At 36.6% G+C, this 21192-nt stretch overlaps 1 protein-coding gene across 2 annotated transcripts in view; it reads left to right on the forward strand.

Annotated features, from left to right (window-relative positions):
* Positions 1–17566, forward strand: part of NUP54 (nucleoporin 54) — a 31024-nt gene extending 13458 nt beyond the window's left edge. For both annotated transcript variants that reach the window (XM_040480894.1, XM_040480903.1), the window contains 8 exons: positions 1105–1292; positions 2026–2222; positions 3850–3904; positions 4346–4439; positions 10068–10175; positions 14122–14241; positions 14523–14633; positions 16656–17566. In XM_040480894.1, the coding sequence (XP_040336828.1) occupies positions 1105–1292; positions 2026–2222; positions 3850–3904; positions 4346–4439; positions 10068–10175; positions 14122–14241; positions 14523–14633; positions 16656–16784 (1002 nt within the window). In that variant the 3' untranslated portion in view covers positions 16785–17566. The remainder of the gene's footprint in view (positions 1–1104; positions 1293–2025; positions 2223–3849; positions 3905–4345; positions 4440–10067; positions 10176–14121; positions 14242–14522; positions 14634–16655) is intronic.
* The last annotated feature ends 3626 nt before the right edge of the window (positions 17567–21192 follow it).

The following is a 21192-nucleotide window of genomic DNA, read 5'->3' on the forward strand; positions in this document are numbered from 1 at the left end:
TACATAAGCCCTTGTTTGGAGCTGCAAGGCTGAGGATCAGACCCTTTGAACATGGTTAAACAACAAAAAGTGACTAGCATACCTTATTAAAGAACATCTCTTTATCTTATCACTTTAACAAAAAGTTTTTGAGTGTTTATAGTTGAAATTTTAATACTTTTGTTTAGTGAGAGCTATACAGTGGACATTTTTTTAAATCTGATGTATAACATACATACGGTAAAATGCAAACTAGTGTAGAATGAATTTAAATTAAAAAAAATTTTTTTTAGTGTTTATTTTTATTTTTGAGAGAGAGACAGAGCATGAGCAAGGGAGGGGCAGATAGAGAGGGAGAAACAGAATCCGAAGCAGGCTCCAGGCTCCAAGCTGCCAGCACAGACCCTAACGTGGGGCACGAACCCGTGAACCTCGAGAACATGACCTGAGCCGAAGTCAGATGCTTAACCAACTGAGCCCCATTTTTAAATTATTTTTTCAGAGTTGCATAAGTGGTGACCAAAGAGAAGACTTCTATCTAAAAGAGTGCTTAGAAAGCCATGGTTTGTCATATTTAATATTATATTAAAAACTAACATGCTTCATAAAGTTTTGTGTTACATGAAACTATAAAATGAGGTAGATAGTCCTTATAATATTTTTAAATTTGACAGTGTTATTCTACTTTAGAAGTATTTATATTCAGTAAGTCATTTTTTTATATATCTAAAACTTAGTTTAAGATCCTGTAAGTATATAGTAAAATAAATTAGATCTTGGTCCATGACTTTTGCAGTTACTTTTACAGTTACATGCAGAATTGTTTCATCAGAGTTCAGAAACACCCAACGATAACAAATATCAAAGTTTTTCAGAGGAGAAAGCTATTTGGTTACTCTGTTGGGAGAGGAAATTTAAATTTCACTTTAAGTTTATATTTTTGGTTAAAATAGTTTCTTTTCATAATTGTGTGATGCTATAGGGCACAGAGTGGTGGGAAGAATCATTATTTCCTTCTTTAGCAGACATTAAGCTGTTTTCCTTGTTTAGGCAGATATTTAAGATACTAAACTTCTGATTTAAAATCTACATATTTTTGATATTGTTTATTTTGTCATTCTACAGGCAGTAGGTTATAGTTGTATGCCCAATAATAAAGACGAAGATGGGCTAGTGGTTTTAGTTTTCAACAAAAAAGAAACAGATATTCGAAGCCAGCAACAGCAGTTGGTAGAATCATTGCATAAAGTTTTGGGAGGAAACCAGACCCTTACTGTAAATGTAGAGGGTATTAAAACACTGCCAGATGATCAGTAAGTATACATTAAATGTACTGTTTATTTCTGTGTGCCTGGGTCCAGAAAGAGTGATCAACAGTGTTTTTGTTGATAAAACGCAAATTAAATCTTAGAGCTGAATGTTATTTCTCAGCTAGTGACCATTCAGTATTGACAGCAACATTTGTTTAAAAACTTTTTTCTTAATCTTGGAGTTCTTAACCCACAGGATGCTAATAATTCCTTAGATTTTCCATTCAGAAACAGGAAGAAACATTAATCATGGCTGTATGCCCACAAAGATGTTACTGGAAAGTGTGATTACTATTCATGTCCATTCATGGCTAAATATGACTGACTTCCCTTTTCTTCTATATAATTTTCATACTTAGTGGCGAAAACATTTACTTGAGGATATTTTGGGTTAGAAGAATTATTATCAGTGAGATATAATAACTGAGATCAGATAAGCTTCAACAGAATCTCCTAAGTACTTCTCAATTCTGGAAGATATAGGACTTTGCAGCTAAGCAAACCTTTTACAAATATATGTCTGTCTCATTTTAACTTTATCATTTAGGTTGATTTAGAGGTGAACTTGTGAAGTAAGGGTTCTTTATTTTCCAAGATTTAAGAAAATGCTATTTTAATTCTCTTGTAAAACAACGATCTTTGAATTCAAGTAGCACCTTTCTAAAATCACATGCTGTAGTGATATTTGGAGCTATGAGTTGTGTGCTGTTTTATAACTTAATTATTTTTCCCCCAGGACGGAAGTTGTCATTTATGTTGTTGAGCGTTCTCCAAATGGTACTTCAAGAAGAGTTCCAGCTACAACACTATATGCCCATTTTGAACAAACTAATATAAAAACACAGTTGCAGCAACTTGGTGTAACCCTTTCTATGACTAGAACAGAACTTTCTCCAGCACAGATCAAACAACTTTTACAGAATCCTCCTGCTGGTATGTTTTAGAATCACAAGAGTTGAGGAAATGATAGATTTAGAAATATGTATGCTTCCTCTATTTTGGGCGATAGTAGTTGATTATTAATAAAATCAGTGTGTATCATGTCTGCTATTTTGGGACATAGTTTTGAATGTTTTCATTGTACTAATTCATTGTCGGTTAGCTTTTTTTTTTTTTATCATGGTTAATGTGTTTGTTAGAAATTTTGGGAAATGTTGAACTAAAGAAAAATAGTCCATAAGCTACCCAAAGGTAATTCACTTTTAATATTTTTATTTTTTTCTAGCTTATTTGTTGTTCTGAGTATTCAAGTAAAATATGTGTTCTCACCATAAAAGATAGTAGATAGCATAACTAAATTGAGTATATGGCCTATATGACAGATCCTCTTTATCTCCTTTCCACAGAAACAGCTACTATTAATAATTTGTTGTACATGTGTATGTACATGGAAGTGCTAAAAAAAAAAAGGGATTCTGCACTGTACATTTACTGCAACTTGCCTTTTCAGTTACAGTATTTCTTAGCACTTTCCATGTTAGTACATGAAAATATTCTTTTTAAAATCCACATGGAATACCACGGATGTACCGTACTTCACTTCTAAGTCATTTCCACCTTTTTTTATGATATTAACATCCTTGTAAATATGTCTTAGAACATGTGGATCTGTATTTTTTTTAGAATAGATCCCTGGTAATGAAATTTTTGAGTCAAGATTGTGTATATTTTATGTATTGTTAGATACAAATTGCTCTTCAAAGAAAGTTGTACACATTATAACACAAAGGTGTTTCTTCTCATTTTTCATTTTTCTAATATTTTCTCATTTTTATTTATTTTTGCCTACAGTGGAGGTTGTCAGTCTTTTTAATTTTGCCACTCTGATTGGAAAAACTTAATACTTACTTTGATTTGTACTTCCCTGATACAGTAAAATTAAAGCTAAATAAAATTGATTACTAAGTAACAAAGTATGTTTTACTAAGTAAAACATCTTTTTGTATGTTTATTAGCCACATGTTTGTATCTTTTATGAATTACCTATTCATGTCCTTTACCCATTTTTTTTTATGTTTATTTTGAGAGAGTGAGCATGTGTGCAAGTGGGGAATGGGCAGAGAGAGGGGGAGAAAGAGAATCCCAAACAGGCTCCCACTCATAGCCTGGAGCCCACTGTGGGGCTCAATCCCACCAACCATAAGATCATGACCTGAGCTAAAATCAAGAGTTGTACGCTCAACTGACTGAGCCACCTGGACAACCCTGCCCGTTTTCTGTTAGATGTTTTTGTCTTCCTTTCTGATTTATAGGAACTCTTTCTATATTCTGGAGGGTAATCTATTTTCCTATAGGTTGTAGGTATTTTCTTTCAATCTATAATATTTTTTAAGCTTTATCCTACAAATATTTTCATTTTTGTAATGGTTATATTTGAGAGTCATTTTTTATCACAGCTTTTGAGTTTTTTGTCTTACTTTTAGGAAGGCCTTTCCCATACAAATATGAAAATGGAGAATAGTTTTTATTTTTTTGATTTTGGTTTTGTGTTTTTGGTTTTTGGTTTTTTTTGTTTGTTTTGTTTTGTTTTTCCAGAAAAAAATATTTGTCTTTTTGGTAGGTGTTGATCCTATTATTTGGGAACAAGCCAAGGTGGATAACCCTGATTCTGAAAAGTAAGTATATCTTCATCTTGTTTTCATATAAAAACTAATATTTGCTACTAGGGAAGCCAACAGATACCAACTATTAATTACAATTCTTACCTTTGAGTTGAATTTCAGTTTCATTGCTTTTTAAAGAATGTTCACTGGTAAGGCAGTGTAGTGTAATGTAAACATTGAAATCTGAGTACCAGTCCCCTAATTATACTTGCTTTTAAAAATACAACTTCTGACCGAACTTTGTTTCCTCATTTGTAAAATAAAATAAGGAGGAGGTTGAATAAAATCATTGTGATTTAACATGATTGATTTCATAGTCCTTGATCTGCCTTTGAACCCTAGAAATGTACTGTTAAATTATGTGGATGTTATTATGAAAACCCTAATTTCTTATACTTTGTAATAACAGTAAAAGGCTTAAAGTATGAAAATTAACCAGTTGGATTTCTTCAGGTTAATTCCGGTACCCATGGTGGGTTTCAAAGAACTTCTTCGAAGACTGAAGGTTCAAGATCAGATGACTAAGCAACATCAGACCAGATTAGATGTAAGCATTTAGCTTCATTCTCTGCTTCTAGGAGTAGTAAAAGAGATTATAGACACTTCTTTTTACCATGCAAATTACCGTTTTGTTTTACAGGGAAACAATATAGTTAGTGTACACTGTAAGTTAACAATTATAGTTTTGTGCAAGTACTTAATATAGAGCCTCCAAGGGGCGCCTGGGTGGCGCAGTTGGTTAAGCGTCCGACTTCAGCCAGGTCATGATCTCGCGGTCCGTGAGTTCGAGCCCCACGTCAGGCTCTGGGCTGATGGCTCAGAGCCTGGAGCCTGTTTCCGATTCTGTGTCTCCCTCTCTCGCTGCCCCTCCCCCATTCATGCTCTGTCTCTCTCTGTCCCAAAAATAAACGTTGGAAAAAAAAATTAAAAAAAAAAAATATATATATAGAGCCTCCAAAATATGTAAATCTTATTTGATACATTTTAACAATGAATTTAGAATTGTTAGCATTGCTATTAGTTTGTAATTTCCATTTTGAGCCTGAGAATGCATACTTTCTTAATTAAACAATTATATTTATGAGGCCTTACCAAAATGAAGGCTACAGTTATGATTCTTTATGTTGGCGTAGTATAATTGTAGATTGATGAAGCAAATTTAAATTACTGAATGCTTAAATCTACTTAATGTTTTATTAAGGAGACCTAGTAATCAAATACTTAAAAGTTCTTGAGGGTTACCTCCACATTCTCGTATGTGGAAATCCTGATAACATATTCACTCAGACTGAATAGTGAAAAGCTTCCTGCTTTATGAAGCAACCCATTTCACTGTCAGCTAGCTCTGATAAAAATTCTCTTTCTTACATTGATCTAGTATCTGCCTTGGTATAATTTATACCCTTTTTCCCTGGCATTGCTTTGTAAGCGATAGCTGTGCTTCCTGTGATAGCACTGTAGATATTTGAACATTGTTCTTTTGAACAATTCTTCTTTTTTAGTATTCCCTTCTCTGGCATGTAAATTCAAGCATGTTTTTTGTTTGTTTTGTTTTTTAAGTTTATTCTGAGAGAGAGAGACAAAGTGGGAGGGGCAGGGAGAGGAAGAGAGAGAGAATCCCAAGCAGGCTGTGCACTGACAGTCCCAGTGTGGGGCTTGAACTCCCGAACCGTGAGATCATGACTTGAATTGAAACCAAGAGTTGGACGCTTAACTGACTGACCCACCTAGGTGCCCCCAAGTCGTTTTTCATGTGACATGATTTCCAGCGCCTTCATCATCTTAGGCTGGACACACTGAATTTATTTCCATCACTTTTAAAATGAGTTACAGTAGTACTACAAATAGGGTTTGACCAAAGTTCTTCAAAGTAAGACCACAGAAGCTATTACTTGCCTTTAGTTTTGTCAGTCTTGGTAGAGGTTTGTCAATTTTATTGATCTTAGTAAAGAACCAAGTTTTTGGTTTCATTGATTTTTTTTTTCTGTAGTATTGTTAGTAATTTCATTAATCTCTGCTTTTAACCATTTCCTTCATTCTGCTTGCTTTGGGTTTTTCTCTTTTTCTAACGAGACCTTTCCTTTCTAATATAGCACTTTAATGCTGTTAATTTCCTTCTAAGCACTGCTTTACCTCAATCGCGCAAATTTTGATAATGTTATAGTTTAATCTCCGATGCATTAAAGATATTTTCTAATTTGTGGAATTAGAACTTAGAATTGTGGAACAGAACTCCACACTTGTGGGAGTTCTGGTTGACTGTTGGATCTTTTTGACTAATAGATTATTTTAGAAGTATGTTTCATTTCCACATCTTTGGAAATTTTCCTTTTACTCTCATTGATTTCTAGTCTAGTTAGTTCTATTATTGTCAGAGAACTTTGTATGATTTCAATTTTTTTAAGGTGTTTAACCCACATGCCTTTGAATATAATGTGCATTCTGCTGTTCTGGGTGAAGTTTTCTGTTAGTGTCAGTGAGATCCAGTTGGTTAATTCTTCAGTTCTACTATATTGATTTTTCTGTTTAGTAGTTCTATTGTGAGGGTTGAAGTCTCGAGCTAGAATTGTGGGTTTTGTCCTTTGCTCCTTTCAATTTTTTTTTTTTTTTTTTTTAATTTTATTTTTGGGACAGAGAGAGACAGAGCATGAACGGGGGAGGGGCAGAGAGAGAGGGAGACACAGAATCGGAAACAGGCTCCAGGCTCTGAGCCATCAGCCCAGAGCCCGATGCGGGGCTCGAACTCACGGACCGCGAGATCGTGACCTGGCTGAAGTTGGACGCTTAACTGACTGCGCCACCCAGGCGCCCCGCTCCTTTCAATTCTTTAAGTGATTGCTCTTGGGCCTTTCTCAGTGGATGGAAGGTGGGGTAATGGTGTTGGTGCTTTATCCCCCGGGGCACATTTGGCAATGTCTGGAGACTTCTTTGGTTGTTAGAACTGGGTGAGTGCTATAGGCATCTACTGAGATGAGGCGAGGGTGCTGATAAACATCCTACTGTGTACAGAACAGTGCCTCTGCGACAGTTATCTGGCCCAAATCAATACAGTGGTTCCCCGCTTAACCGCCATCTGGAAGCAGATGATCGTCCTGGATGAATCATCGGGTCAGTAGTAGCCTAATGCTGTGTCACAATGCCTGTGTCATTCACTTCACTTCATCTCATCAAGTAGGCATTTTATCATCTCACATCATAAGAACAGTAGTGCAGAACAATATTTTGAGAGACCACATTCATGTAACTTATTCCAGTAGATTGTTATAATTGTTCCATTTTATTGTTAATCTCTTACTGTGCCTAATTTATAAATTAAGCTTTATCAAATATGTGTATGTATAGGAAGAAACATCCTATATATAGGATCTGGTACCATCCATGGTGTTAGGCATGGGGGTTGTGTGGATGAGGGGTACTGCTATAGTACTGGAGCTGAGCAAACCTCTAGATATTACAGTGTGTCTCCTCCATCAGAACTAAAAGGCTTTTCTTGGAGTTGTCAGCATTATGCTCACTTCTCAGTTTTGGGCTTTGTTGAAACCTGTGGGGTGTGCCAGAATTGGGGGAAATGGTAACCTCACCACCAGTTCAGTGGTACTTCAGTTCATGTCTCCTTCCCCAATCCTCCTGCCACTATTTATTTTTCAAATAGTTGCCTGTGCAGTCTAAGTTTTATAGCTATATTCAGTAGGTGAGATAAGAGTGGCATATACTAAAGTCCATCTTGTCCAGAATCAAAATTTTTCCTATCTTGGGGTACCTAGGGGGCTCAGTCAGTTAGGCTTCCGACTCCTGATCTCAGCTCGGATCTTGATTATGAGGGTCGTGAATTCAAGCCCCACGTTGGGCTCCACACCAGGTGTGGAACCTACTTTAAAAAACATTGTTGGGGGACGCCTGGGTGGTTCAGTAGGTTATGAGATCAGGTTATGATCTCATACTTCAGGAGTTCGAGCCCTACATCGGGCTCTGTGCTGACAGCCTGGAGCCTGCTTCACATTCTCTGTCTCCCTCTGCCCCTCCCTGGCTTGTGCACTCTCCCTCTCATAAAAATAAACATTTAGAAAAAGTTATTCCTATCTTTTCCTAGTTTTTATGTTGAATTTATCTTTTCTTTACTGAATTTCAGGAGTTCACTGTTTACTCTAGATTTTAATCCCTAGTCTGATTTAAATGGTACACATGTCTCCTACTTCTCACCTTTCTGCCAACTCTGCTTTTTGGTGTCCTCAGTTGAACAGAAATCCTTAATTTTAACATAACAATACCCACTAGTTTCTTGCCTTGTGTTTTTCTTCTTGGGATTTTGCTCAAGAAGTCATTCTTCAATCCAAGGTCTGAGAGTCTCCTACATTATTTTTCTGACATTTTATTTAGAATTTAACCTTCCACATTGGGGTCTTCTGTCTTCATGGAGTTTGACTTTGTACAATAAGTGGTATGAACCCAACTTTATTTTTCTCTAGTGGGTCAAGTTTGCCAATGTCATCCATAAATAATATCCAGTGTTATTTTACCCAGTGATTTATCAAAGCAAATTTATCCAACCAAATTCCCATATATGTATATGTTATCTATTCTGTTCTTAAGTCAGTTTTACCTTTTTTTCTTTTTTAACGTTGTGGCTTTGTAGTGTATCTCAATGTGTGGTAGAGTGAATCTCTGATCTTTGCTCTTTTCAGAGTTGTTTCATCTTTATGGATCTTTACTGTTCTATAACAGTCTCAGAATCTATTTGTCAAAATGCTAGAATTTTAGTTGGAACTGCATTAAACATATTTGTAGAGAATTGAATCTTAATAAATTATTCCATTATGAACACACTATGTTCTTTTACTCACTGAGGTCTTTACTCATTGAGGTAGTCTTTTGAAACAGTTTAAAAAACTTTTTTCTTGAGGTGGGGGGAAGGAACAGAGAGATAGAGAGAGCATCTTAAGCTGGCGCCATGCCCAGCACAGATGCTGGGCTCAGTCTCACAACTCTGAGATAATGACCTGAGCCAAAACAGAGTCAGATGCTTAAGTGACTGAGCCACCCAGGTGCCCCTTAAATATTTTCTTTAAAAACCTTGTGCCTTCTGGGGCACCTGGGTGGCTTACTCAGTTAAGCTTCAACTCTTAATCTTGGCTCAGGCCATGATCTCACAGTTCATGCTTTCGAGCCCCACACCAGGTTCTGCACTGACAGCATGGAACCTGCTTGGAATTCTGTCTCTCTCAAAATAAATAAACTTTAAATAAAGAACTAATAATTTTAAAAACCCTGTGCCTTCTTTCTTGGGTTAACTCCTTAGATTGTTTTAGTGTTTGTGAATAAATACTAAATGGCAACCATTTCTACTTTTCTTAGTTATTGTTGGCTGAGAAGACCACTATATTATTCTTGCATCTGGAAGCCTGTCAACTTTTTAAAACTGGGGTGGAGAAAGTGCCTAGGTTATGTAATATAAAACATGGCCACCTAATTTTGTTCCTTCAGCATGACCTGTCCCTGGAAAGTTCCCTTAAAAGGCAGTGGACTAAATGTCTTGCACAATCTTCTTACCCTCTTTTCTTATAACATCTCAAGGCAGTGCCACAGAATGATTATGATAGGAACGGTTATGGGATTCAGGTTGGGTAGCTTTAATGAAATGAGTTTTTAACTCTGTCTGTAAGGTTAAGACTTCTGTTAAGGCAGAACAGTAACGATATCAGGCCAAAGAGCAAATCCATGATGTCAAGGCATAAAAATGTATTAGGTTGTATAATAAATATCCTTCCTTTCCCCTCTACTTTGATCACTCTCTCTAAAATATTCAGCACTTAATACTGGACTATACTGTACTTTTCAGATTGTCTGTTAAGGCCACTCCTGGATGTGACTTCATAGATACTTTTTCCATTCAGGGCCTGGTTGTTGGTCCTATACCTTAATATTTTTAAAGTATAGGTTTTATTTTTCTATACACTTTGCCTCATCACTAAATTTCCTAGAGCTCTTAAGAAGCCTTTGAATGGTACTTTTTAATTTTATGGGTGCATAGATGGGAAGAACTATAAAGACAGATGTAGAGGTGTTTATATTTTGAAAGATGAATCTCCGTCTCATCTTAGAATCAAATTTTGCATATAAACCTGATAAATATTTGTGATGTTTATACTCACCTTCAAAACTTTCTTTTGAAAAACAGATCATATCTGAAGATATTAGCGAATTACAGAAGAATCAAACCACAACTATGGCCAAAATTGCACAATACAAGAGGAAACTCATGGACCTTTCCCATAGAACTTTACAGGTAGTAATTTGGAATTTTTTTGAACATCTGTGAGATTATATGTGTGATAGTGCCGGATAGAGAAAAACACACTGAAAGGAAGGAATAGTAATTTGAAACTGTAAGTACCAAACTTTCTCAGTGAAATCTAGAAGTCAGATGAGAGGTCTCATAGGAGTGGGTGAAGAAAGTAAATGTATTCTAAAATTCACATCTTATTGAGAGGGTAGAAGCAGTGAAGAAGTAAATCATCTTGGAGCACAGAAAGCATGTATCTAGTTCTCATAAAAGTAAAAGAAAAATACTTGATTTTCAGTGCTAGAAAAGGGAGTATAACTATTAATGAAACGGCCAGATGAAAAAACAACAGTGGAACTTCAAAATTAACAAGAGGGAGTAAAAGCATGAATAGCAACAAAAACTGAAATTTTAAACTATCATGAAAACAGAAACGTTAGGTACCAGAATCAATTGAATATATCAAGAGCTGTATGCAGAATAAAATTTGTAGCATTTGAGCTTTCACTTAAAAAAATTGTTTTTAAATGTTTATCCACTTTTTGAGAGAGATGGAGACCGAGCATGAGTGGGGGAAGGGCAGAGAGAGAGGGAGACACAGAATCAGAAATAGTTTCCAAGCTCTGAGCTGTCGGCACACGGCCTGATGTGGGGCTTGAACCCATGAACTGCAAGATTATGACCTGAGCCTGAGCTGAAGTCGGACACTGAGTTATCATCCTTAAAATACAAACGCAAAGAATAAGGAACTGGTACTTAAGAAGTTAGAAAGACTCTCAAGAGAAGCCAGTGAGAGAGAAATACAGATATGAAATAAGTGAAATAAAATTAATCATAGTACAGAGAATAAATCGAAAGCTGTTTCTTTGAAAAGATCTTTGAAATGGCTAAACATCTCATAAGGAAAAGGAGAAAGGAAACATTACTACAGACAACAGAACAGAATGAGAAAATACTGCATGCAATTCAGGGCAACAAATTTGGGAGCTAGACAAAACAGATTAATTTTGGTGATTTCAATTTTGCTAAAAAATCATCTACATAGGTGCAAAAATCTTAAATGGACAAATATATAAATGAGAAACTTCTTAAAGATCAACCATGGAAAAATACCAAGGCCAGATGTTTAACTGCTTAACTTTGTCTAACCACTAAAGAGCTAATTCCTTTAGACAAAAGGAAAAATCTATAGACCATTTCCCCATTTAAAATCACTTTGAGATATAATTCACCCACCATACATTTCAGTGTATATAATAGTTCATTTATTTAAAGTGTTGTTAGTGGTTTTTAGTATATTTAGTCTGTGCAACATTGCCACAGTCAATTTTATGACATTTTCCTCACCCTAAAAAGAAACTTCATTCCTATTAGCAGTCACTCCCCATTTCATCCCAAAACCCTGTCCAAGCAACCACTTTCTGTCTCTGTGGATGTGCCTATCCTGGACACTTCAGATAAATGGCATCAACAGATGTGGTCTTTTGTGACTGGCTTCTTTCATGTAGCGTAGTATTTTTAAGGTTCATCTGTGTTGTAGCATGTAGTATTACTTCCTTTTTATTGCTGAATAATATTCCATTACATGAAAATACCAATATTCATCAATTCATTAACATTTTAATTGTCTCCCCCGTTTGGTTATTAACATATGTTGCTATTAACATTTGTGTACAAATATTTGCGTGGACGTGTGTTTTCATTTTTCTTGGGTACCTAAATCTAGGATTGGAATTGCTTGGTCGTATGGTAACTCTGTTTAACTTTTGGAAGAATTGCTGAAAACTTTTCCAGAGCAGCTGTGCTACTTTACATCTCTGCTTCTGGTACCCCCAAATAAAATCTATTCATGTACATTTCTAATAAATAGAGATGCAGATTATGCTAAGCGAAAGAAGCCAGATTTCAAGGCTACAAAAGGCATGATTCCATTTATATGATGTTATGCAAAAAGCAAAACGAGAGACAGGTAACAGGTCAGTAGTTGCCAGGGGTGGGCAGGTAATAAAGGGAGAGCAGTGACAACAAGGAGTAGATGGAAACATTCTGTACCTTGATTGTCGTGATGGTAACAGGACTTTGTCAAAATTCATAGTAACCGAGCACCTAAAATGGGTGATTTTCTTACATGTGGACTACACCTCAATAAATGTGATCAAAAGCAACATAAATGCAAAAAGGATCCAACTATTTATCAAATCCTAAAGGAATATACTGTGATGAAGTAAGGTTTATTTCAGGAATGCAGGGTTGGTTTTATAACAAGAAATCTATCATAAAGGAAAAATATAGAGACTGTTACCAAAATGAACAGCAAATATTCAAAGAAGCAAAGCATTAAAATCCCATTCAGAAAGTAATCCCCCCCCCTCCCAGAAAAAGTAATATCCATTATCTTGGAGGTTTTCATAAATATAACAAGGTAATTAGGTAACTAATATAAACATTGGACAAGATTAAATTGTCTTTTTGCTGATGGCATGATTGTAATATCTAGAAAACTCTTATGAGAAAACCAGAGAATGTGGTTAAAATGGCTAGATACAAGATAAATGTACCCAAACCAGCATACCATTAGTGAAAACAGGAAAATATTATTGTGATGTAAAAATTGTAAGATACTTAGGAATAAATTTATGAGAGAAGTACAAAATCTGAATTCGTCTTTACAAAATGACATATAAACCATATTTAGATGAGAAGATTTACTATCCACTTTATAAAGTTTGAAAATAATTTCCAACTTTTAAAGACTTGATCAAGAAATCTTTCAGTTCCTCAAGAAGGATAAGTGTTTTCAGAACAGCTTTTGGGGGAACAAAAAGGAAATAGTGAAGGGGACTTGCAAGACTTTAGAACCTATCTTAAAGGTTCTGTGACAAATCAGTGTGGGACTGGCATAAGATTGGACAGTAAAGATAAACAGAACAGAATAGAGAATCCAGAAATAGATGCCGACTACATCTTCATGTTTCATATGATGAAGGTGGTATCAATTCAGTTGGTTTATTTAACAAATAATGCTAGAGTAACTGGCTGTCTGGGAAAAAAAGAAACTGGACCTCTGTATCATACCATAGACAAAAATAGGTGGATTAAAAATTTAACTAAAACATTTATGAAGCTACATGCATGACTGTAGACATTGGAGAGATTTTTGGCCAGAAAGCCAGAAACTATAAAATAAAATTGGCTAATTAGAATTTTGCACAGCAAAAGATATCAGAAGCTATTTGTCAATAGTCATGTGACAGATACCAGAAAAAGAAAATTGAATTTGCAAATGGTGATTATTCGTACTATACAAAGAGATTGTTTTTTACCAAAAAACTCACAGTATGGGCAAAAAATGTGCAAAGGCAGTTCATAGAAGAGTGAATGCAAAGTAGTTTTTGACTATTAAAGGATGCTCCTTTAACTTTTCAGGGAAGTACAGATTAGAGAAGAAATGTGAGCTCCATTCACACTCGTCAGTTTGGGGAAAACTTAAATAACTTCTTGCTGATAGCAGTGTGGGGAAAAGGTACTCTCATGTGGTTTATGAATTTAAATTGTAAAACAATCTAGCAGCTTTTGTTAGACTGAAAACACGTGCTTTTAAACCCAGCGGTCTCATTCTTGGGGGTCTAGATCAGTCTCTCTCTCTACAAAAGTTTATTACTAGAAACAGAATATATACCCCTCAATAGGAGGAATAACTGAATAAATTATTGGTTATTAATGCATGACAAATTAAGCAGTCATTAAAAACAAATTAGAGGCATGTCAATATTCTAATGTAGATTGCCTAATAAAAATGGACAAACCTAATCCAACTCTCAAACTGTTAAGATTCCTACTGTAAGTGTATTCAGCTGGTTTCTTTCAACAAATAACTGTAAGAAAATTACTTGCATAACTAAAAAGAGACTCATTCTGTTGGTATTGTCGGTGGATTTTCTTTATATAGGTCCTAATCAAACAGGAAATTCAGAGGAAGAGTGGGTATGCCATTCAAGCTGATGAAGAGCAGTTGCGAGTTCAGCTAGATACAATTCAGTGTGAACTGAATGCACCTACCCAGTTTAAGGTAGGCATTTATAGGACCATAGAGCTAGAATTTGTCAGTCTTCAAAAAGAGGAATTATGTATACTTGCTTTTATTAAGTATTTTGTTCTCTTTAATCAAAACTTTTTTAAAGTAGATTCTTAATGATGTGGTTTTGGCTTACGTTAATGTTTCACATAATGTACAGAGGGAGAATTACACAACTTTATAAGAGTAGTACCCATCCTTTTAAAAGAAAAAATTCTCTTTTAGAAGTGGTTGCTGTCATTAGCAGTTGTAATTTGACTCGGTCTTATTTTTAGGGCCGACTAAATGAACTGATGTCCCAAATCAGGATGCAGAATCATTTTGGAGCAGTCAAATCTGAGGAAAGATATTACATAGATGCAGATCTGTTACGAGAAATCAAGCAGGTAAGTGCACTAGGGCTAGGGTGCACATTTTAAAAGGAGAATTCACTTCACATCTGTTAGGCTTGCTATTACCCAAAAAAACAGTAAATAACAAGTATTGACAAGACTGTGAAGAAGACAACTTTTGTGTATTTCTGGTGGTGATGTAAATGGTGCAAGTGCTGTGGAAACAGTTCCTCAAAAAATTAAACATCTAGCTGATACATGATCAAGCAGTTCTACTTCTGAATATATACCTAAAAGAATTGAAAGCAGGGACGCACATACGTTCTTAGCAGCAGCATTCACAATAGCCAAGATGTCGAAGCAACTCAAGTGTTCAAAGACAGATGAATGGATAAACTAAATACAGTGTGTATGTATGTATGTATGTATATATATGTGTGTGTGTATATATATACATATGTATACATACACACACACACACACATCGTAGAGTATTATTCAGCCTTAAAAATGAAGGAAACTAACACTACAACACAGATGAGTCTTGAAAATGTTACGCCAAGTGAAATAAGCCAGTTTAAAAGGATATAGTATAATTATATAGTACACTTATACAGTGTAATTCAGCTCATAGAATGGTCGTTGCCAGGAGCCTGAGGGGAGGGAGAATGGGGAATTAATATTTAATGGGTACAGATTTGGGGAAGATAAAAAAGTTCTAAAAATACAGATTGTAGTGATTTTGCATAATGTGAATATACTAATGTTACTGAACTGTTTTTAAAAAGGGTTAAGATGGGTATTTTTGTGTTTTGTATATTTTATAATAAAAGATGAATTCAGTTAGTGGAGGCACCACAGTTCCCTACACCCTGCTACTCAATTTGTAGGTGGCAACAGCAACACACGAGAGGTCATTACAAATGCATAATCTCAGTCCTTACTCCAAACCTACTTAATGTATATTTTATTAAGATCAGAGTGATTTGTGTGTACAATTTGAGAAGTAACTGCTCTGTCCTCTATGCCCAACCTGTATGTCACATATAAATTGTAAATATGTACCAATCATTGATCTCCTCAGCCCTCAGGGGACCCAGGTGGAGGTTGGGGTGGCCAGAACCCCTCCAACCACTTTTAGCTCATCTGGTGTGAAAAGTTTGGAAAGTACTGCTCTAGTTTTTTTCCTCAGTATACAGATTGATTTAATGAAAGCTGTCTAACCAGTGACTGTATCTGAAGGTATTAAAATGGTAAATTTTGAGGAACATCTTAGGGCTGTTGTCATGGCCTGGGGCATTTTTAGATGGTTATAATTGTCACCTATAAATCCAGTTTTATTATGTGCTTTAGAAGGGATATTGCTATATTATACAACTAAAATCCAGTTTGGCTCCTAGGTTCTTGGGACATATACATCCACTTGATTATATTCCATTGTAAATAACTACAAAAAACTAGCTGAGAAAGATTCCAGTATATTGATAGAGTGATTATGCAATAAAGTTTAGAATAACATGAACACTTGTTTTGGGACTGGATCACAGCTCATCACCTAGTTTAGGACCTTGAGCGGGTTTCTTACCTGCATCTCAATTTTTCTATCTGTAGAGATGCCGTAATGCATCCCCAAAGAGTGCTTAAAAAAATTTTGTTAATACCCATGAAGCTCTGAAAACTGCCTTAACACTTGGATGCTTTAAAATGTTAGCAATTGTAGTTCTGTTACCATCATTATATACTTGGTACTTCAAAACATGAAAACTTTTAGTTTTCAGAATTATTTTGCTAGTCCTCCATATCTGAATACCTTCTTGCATTGTATTTTAAAAATCTGTATCTTCTGTACAATTTCTATGGAAAATACTGTTTATTTTTTTGTTGCTGTTTACTATAGGTCATAGAAATGTGTTAGCACAAGCTGTAGTATGAAATGTTTTAATATGCATGTCCACTCTATTTAGAGCAGCTACCAAGTGCTGTATTGCTAGTAAAATAGTGAAAAAGTCCTTTTTCCTGTGCATAGTTTGCAGTTTAATGGATTAATACATTAATATATATTTTAATTCCTTCTAGCATTTGAAACAACAACAGGAAGGCCTTAGCCATTTGATTAGCATCATAAAAGATGACCTAGAAGATATAAAGTTGGTAGAACATGGATTGAATGAAACCATCCACATCAGAGGTGGTGTCTTTAGTTGACAATTCACAAACTTACGTTAAGGGTTTGTGAAATGTATCTTCTTGCAACATCAGGCCTTCCTTAAGAATGAAACTGACCACATGGAGGGGAGAAAAAGAAAATCCTCTCCTGGCTTTTGAGGAGGTTACTGTCAAATTATTTTCATCAGATCTGAAATAACATCCATTTCACAGCTGTTCAAAGATAGCCTTCGAAAGATTCATACCTGAAAGCTGTTACTGTAAAAGAGAAGTACATAATTAAGTATGTGCCACTGTACATTTGGACAACAGCATTATTCTTAAAACTAATCAGTGTTTAATGATTATTCTCCATTGAGCCTGTACTCTGCTTTCCATAGCAAGTAAATATGAAATACCTACTTTGCACATAACAAAATAAACTGTGTAACTATTTGGCTGTTGGAGCTTTGTATTTCAGAATGTAAATGTACATCAGTTTTTATATATTTGTGAATTCATCTGTGGGAGGAGTAAAGGAAATCCAAGAGTATTTAATGATTGTGGTTATCTTTTCATCCTATAAAGATTTGAAAATATATTTTTATATTATTTTACTTATTTGGAATTTACAGAACACACTTAAGCAATTAGGATATAACAGAATTACATTTTATCATTTTTGCAACTTTTTTTGCTTTTTAGATCTTTTTCTTAAAAAAATGATGAAAACAAATAAATTCTTGATTGTAATTACTTTTATATAATTCTGTCTGATGCTTTATTTGGCTCTGGGAAAATAACCATGTCCTCACAAGTATTAAATCATAACCGCAATTTAAGAATTCTAGTCTTGAGTTTGATTTTTCCCTCCTAAGGAAGATGTATCAATGCTGACCTAGTTTGACTAGGTTATGGCAAGTAAAACTTATTTCAAGTGTCATCTATGGTAAAGAATCCCCTGGGGCACCTGGGTGGCTCAGTGCAGTTGAGCATCTGACTTTGGCTCAGGTCATGATCATGCGGTTTGTGAGTTCAAGCCCCACATCCAGCTCATTGCTGTCAGCCTGTCAGTGCAGAGCCAGCTTTAGATCCTCTGTCCCCCTCTTTCTGCTCTCTCAAAAATAAACATTAAAAAAATTCCTTAATGTATCATTCGGAACTGAAAACACTAGAAAAATCTGAATTAGACATCATGATATGAAATGATTTTTTTTTTAACAGATTATTTTGAACAATTTCTGACTACAAACTTCACCCCTGGGATGTATGTTGACCCCTCTTGTAGTGCTTCAACTTTTCATTTCTGTCGTGCTTTGGCTTGTAATGAGAAGTGTTTTGAGAAACAGGCCCGTGAATCTTGCCACACTGTGTTTATGGGGATGGTGAGGGATGTGATACTTATCAAGAGGCCATCCTCTCAGATCTCACTGAAGGAAGTTCTGTCCAGCTGTAAACTAAGTTAAAGTTGTGTAGAAGACTGGGAACTTCAAAAATGATTCTTTCAAGTTAGGTGCTGAAAATTTCCAGCCACTTTTGCCAAGTTAATGCCATGCAAACTTGCTATATTCTCTTCCATCATACTTTCCTACTCATTGTGGCAATTCCAACAGTCCCAAAAGAGGAATTTGTCTATTTTCCTGTGTTTTCTTCCTCAGCCAGAAAACAGGCAGTCAGTCCCATCCTCATCCATGTAGCAGAGTATGGAAGGAGTTTCTGGCCCTCTGTATACCCTCCTACAGTAGGGAGAGTTGTTGATGTAACTGATGAGAATTGTTACTCACTGAGCCACATACTCTAGTGGACAGACTGCGAGTCACGCATGCTATGTTCACTTCTCTTGCCTTTCGTTTTTTGTGCTCTGATACTCTTAGGCTAATTTCACAAGGTAAATACTCCTAGACAGGGCCAGTCAGCCTCCCAAGTTTCAATCCCACTAACTTCATGTGTTAAGGCAGGCTTATTACCCTTATTCATATAGGCTGTTAGATAACTGGACTTGGTCAAACTACAGGTGTGGTCCAAGCAAGTAAGTCAAGTTCCAGTTTGGGTGGGTAGGAGGAGGAAGGACCCAGTTTGGCCTTAGGACTAAGCTGTATTCTCCAGCGCTATTTATACAAGTTCTGTGTTTAATCTTCAACTGGCTAACAGTTCTTGGAGACAGTCGACTCAAAATTCTGAACATGAACAGAGGCAAACAGAAGAAAGCACACTGAGACTGCAGGGAAGATGACCACACAGGAGGATCCCAGGCCCACCTCCTCCCACAGACACACTGAGGATGCAACTAACTCTGAAAATGACCTGAAGACTAGCAAAACGGCTCTCCTGCAGCTAGGGATATAAAAAAAACCACACTGAGAAGGGTTCGGGAGGCGAAGATGAACCTGAGAACCAAACAGCTAGTGTGGTGACCCACAAGGAATGGAGGTCTTCCCTGAGGAGTGAGGGGATCAGACCCCACATGGGACACATGGAGTGCTTCCAACCCTGGAGACGTGCACTGGGAACATGAGCCCCCATAACATCTGGCTTTGAAAATCAGCAGGACTTCTCTCTGGGAGACTTGGGAGGGCAACAGGAAACCCATTCCACTCTTAAAGAGCCAGAACCCTATATCATTAGGTTCAAGACCAAAACAGAGGCAGCAGTTTAAAGTGTCTGGCTTGTATCTGAAGTCTTTATTGACTAATTTTAGGCTATGTGCTAGAGGGGAAGGGTTCCGTAGACACTTTCTCCATGAATGGACATGCTGGTGCACACAATTTTTCTTGCCCTCCTCTTTAAGCCTAGCTGGCCAGCCGCTGGCAGGAGCTAGTATTTACACTCCATCTACTTGGCTATTACTGCTTACCTAGCCCTGGTGTTCTCCTGTGGACCTGCCCCAGCAGGCTCTCTTTGACAGTAGCTCCCACCAAGCAAAACTCAGCAGGCAGCCTCCTTGTAGCCCTGTGCCCTTCCAAAACCTATCCTGCCCCAGGAAAGTGGGGGGAAGGACCAAGCCCTGTCTTCCACCACACATGCAGCAGTTGCAGCCAGCCGTACCAGGAACTAACCCCACTCCATCAGCACACCCATTACAGCTACAGCCACACCTCTTAGCCAGCCAAGCAGGGGACGAGCCCTGCACACCAGTCTGCCCACAGCAGTCATGACCAGTCATTGCAGCAGCCCTGCCCACCAGTGTACCTGCAGCAGCGGCAGCCAGGCCTCACATCCACCTGTGCTGGGGGCCAGCACCACCCACCAGTACACCCTCAGCTGTCCTGGCCCAGTCACAACAGGAGGGTGCATGCAGCCCACACGGGACACCCTCAGAATGCCTGGTTCTGGTGACCAACAGGACTATGCTACTGGACCCCAAAGGATGACTTCTATATAAGGTCACTACTTTCAAGACCAGGAGATGCAGTTGACCTACCTAACACTCAGAAACAGAGTCAGACCAAATGAGACAATGAAAGAAAACAAACCTCAGAAAAAAACTACATGAAACAGCAATCTACTTGAGTTCAAAGTCATGGTGATAAAGATGTTCACTGGACTTTAGACAAGAGTGGATGAACTCAGAACTTCAACAAAGAAATAGAAAATATAACAACCAATAAGAGGTGAAGAATTCAGTACTGAAATAAAAAATACATTAGAGGGAATCAACAGCACGTTATAGGATGCAGTACAGATCACTAATCTAGAAGACAGGGTAGCAGAAACCACTGAAGCTGAACAGCAAAAAGAAAAAAAATTTAAATGAAGTTAAGATTAAGTGAGCTCTGCAACAAGTGTACTAACATTTGTGTTACAGGGATCCCAAAAGAGGAGAGAAAGAGCCAGAAAACTTATTTGAAGAAATAAAAGTAGAAAGCTTCCCTAATCTGGAGAAGGAAAACAGGCATCCAAGTCCAGGAAGCACAAAGAAACCCCTAACAAAATAAACCCAAAGAGGTCCACACTAAGACACATAATAATTAAAATATCAAAAATTAAAGATAACATCTTAGAAGCAACAAGGGAAAGCAACTAGTTACATACAATGAAGCCCCCATAAGGCTATGAGCTGTCTGTTCACCAGAAACATTGCAGGCTAGAAGGGAGTGGCAGAATATATTAAAAGTGCTACAAGGGGGGGAAAAAAGGTACAATCAAGAATATTCTACCCAGCAAAGTTATCATTTAGATTTGAAGCTAAACCAACCTTACAAGAAATGTTAAAGGGACTTCTTTAAGGCCATAAATAGAAAATTCTGAATGAAAAATATTTCACTGATGAAAGCAAACATATAGCAAAGGTACTAGATCACTTAGAAAGCTAGTATTGTAGGTTAAAAGACAAAAGTAGTAACATCAGTTATATCTACAATAATTAAAGGATACACAAAAAGATGTAAAATAGGCCATCCTAAAACATGAAGGAGGCAAGTAAAAATGTAGTGCTTTTAGAGAATGTTTGGATTTAAGTGACCATTAA

Source organism: Herpailurus yagouaroundi, unplaced genomic scaffold, assembly GCF_014898765.1.
Source record: "Herpailurus yagouaroundi ecotype Mexico unplaced genomic scaffold, PumYag 28, whole genome shotgun sequence".
NCBI lineage: Eukaryota > Metazoa > Chordata > Mammalia > Carnivora > Felidae > Herpailurus > Herpailurus yagouaroundi.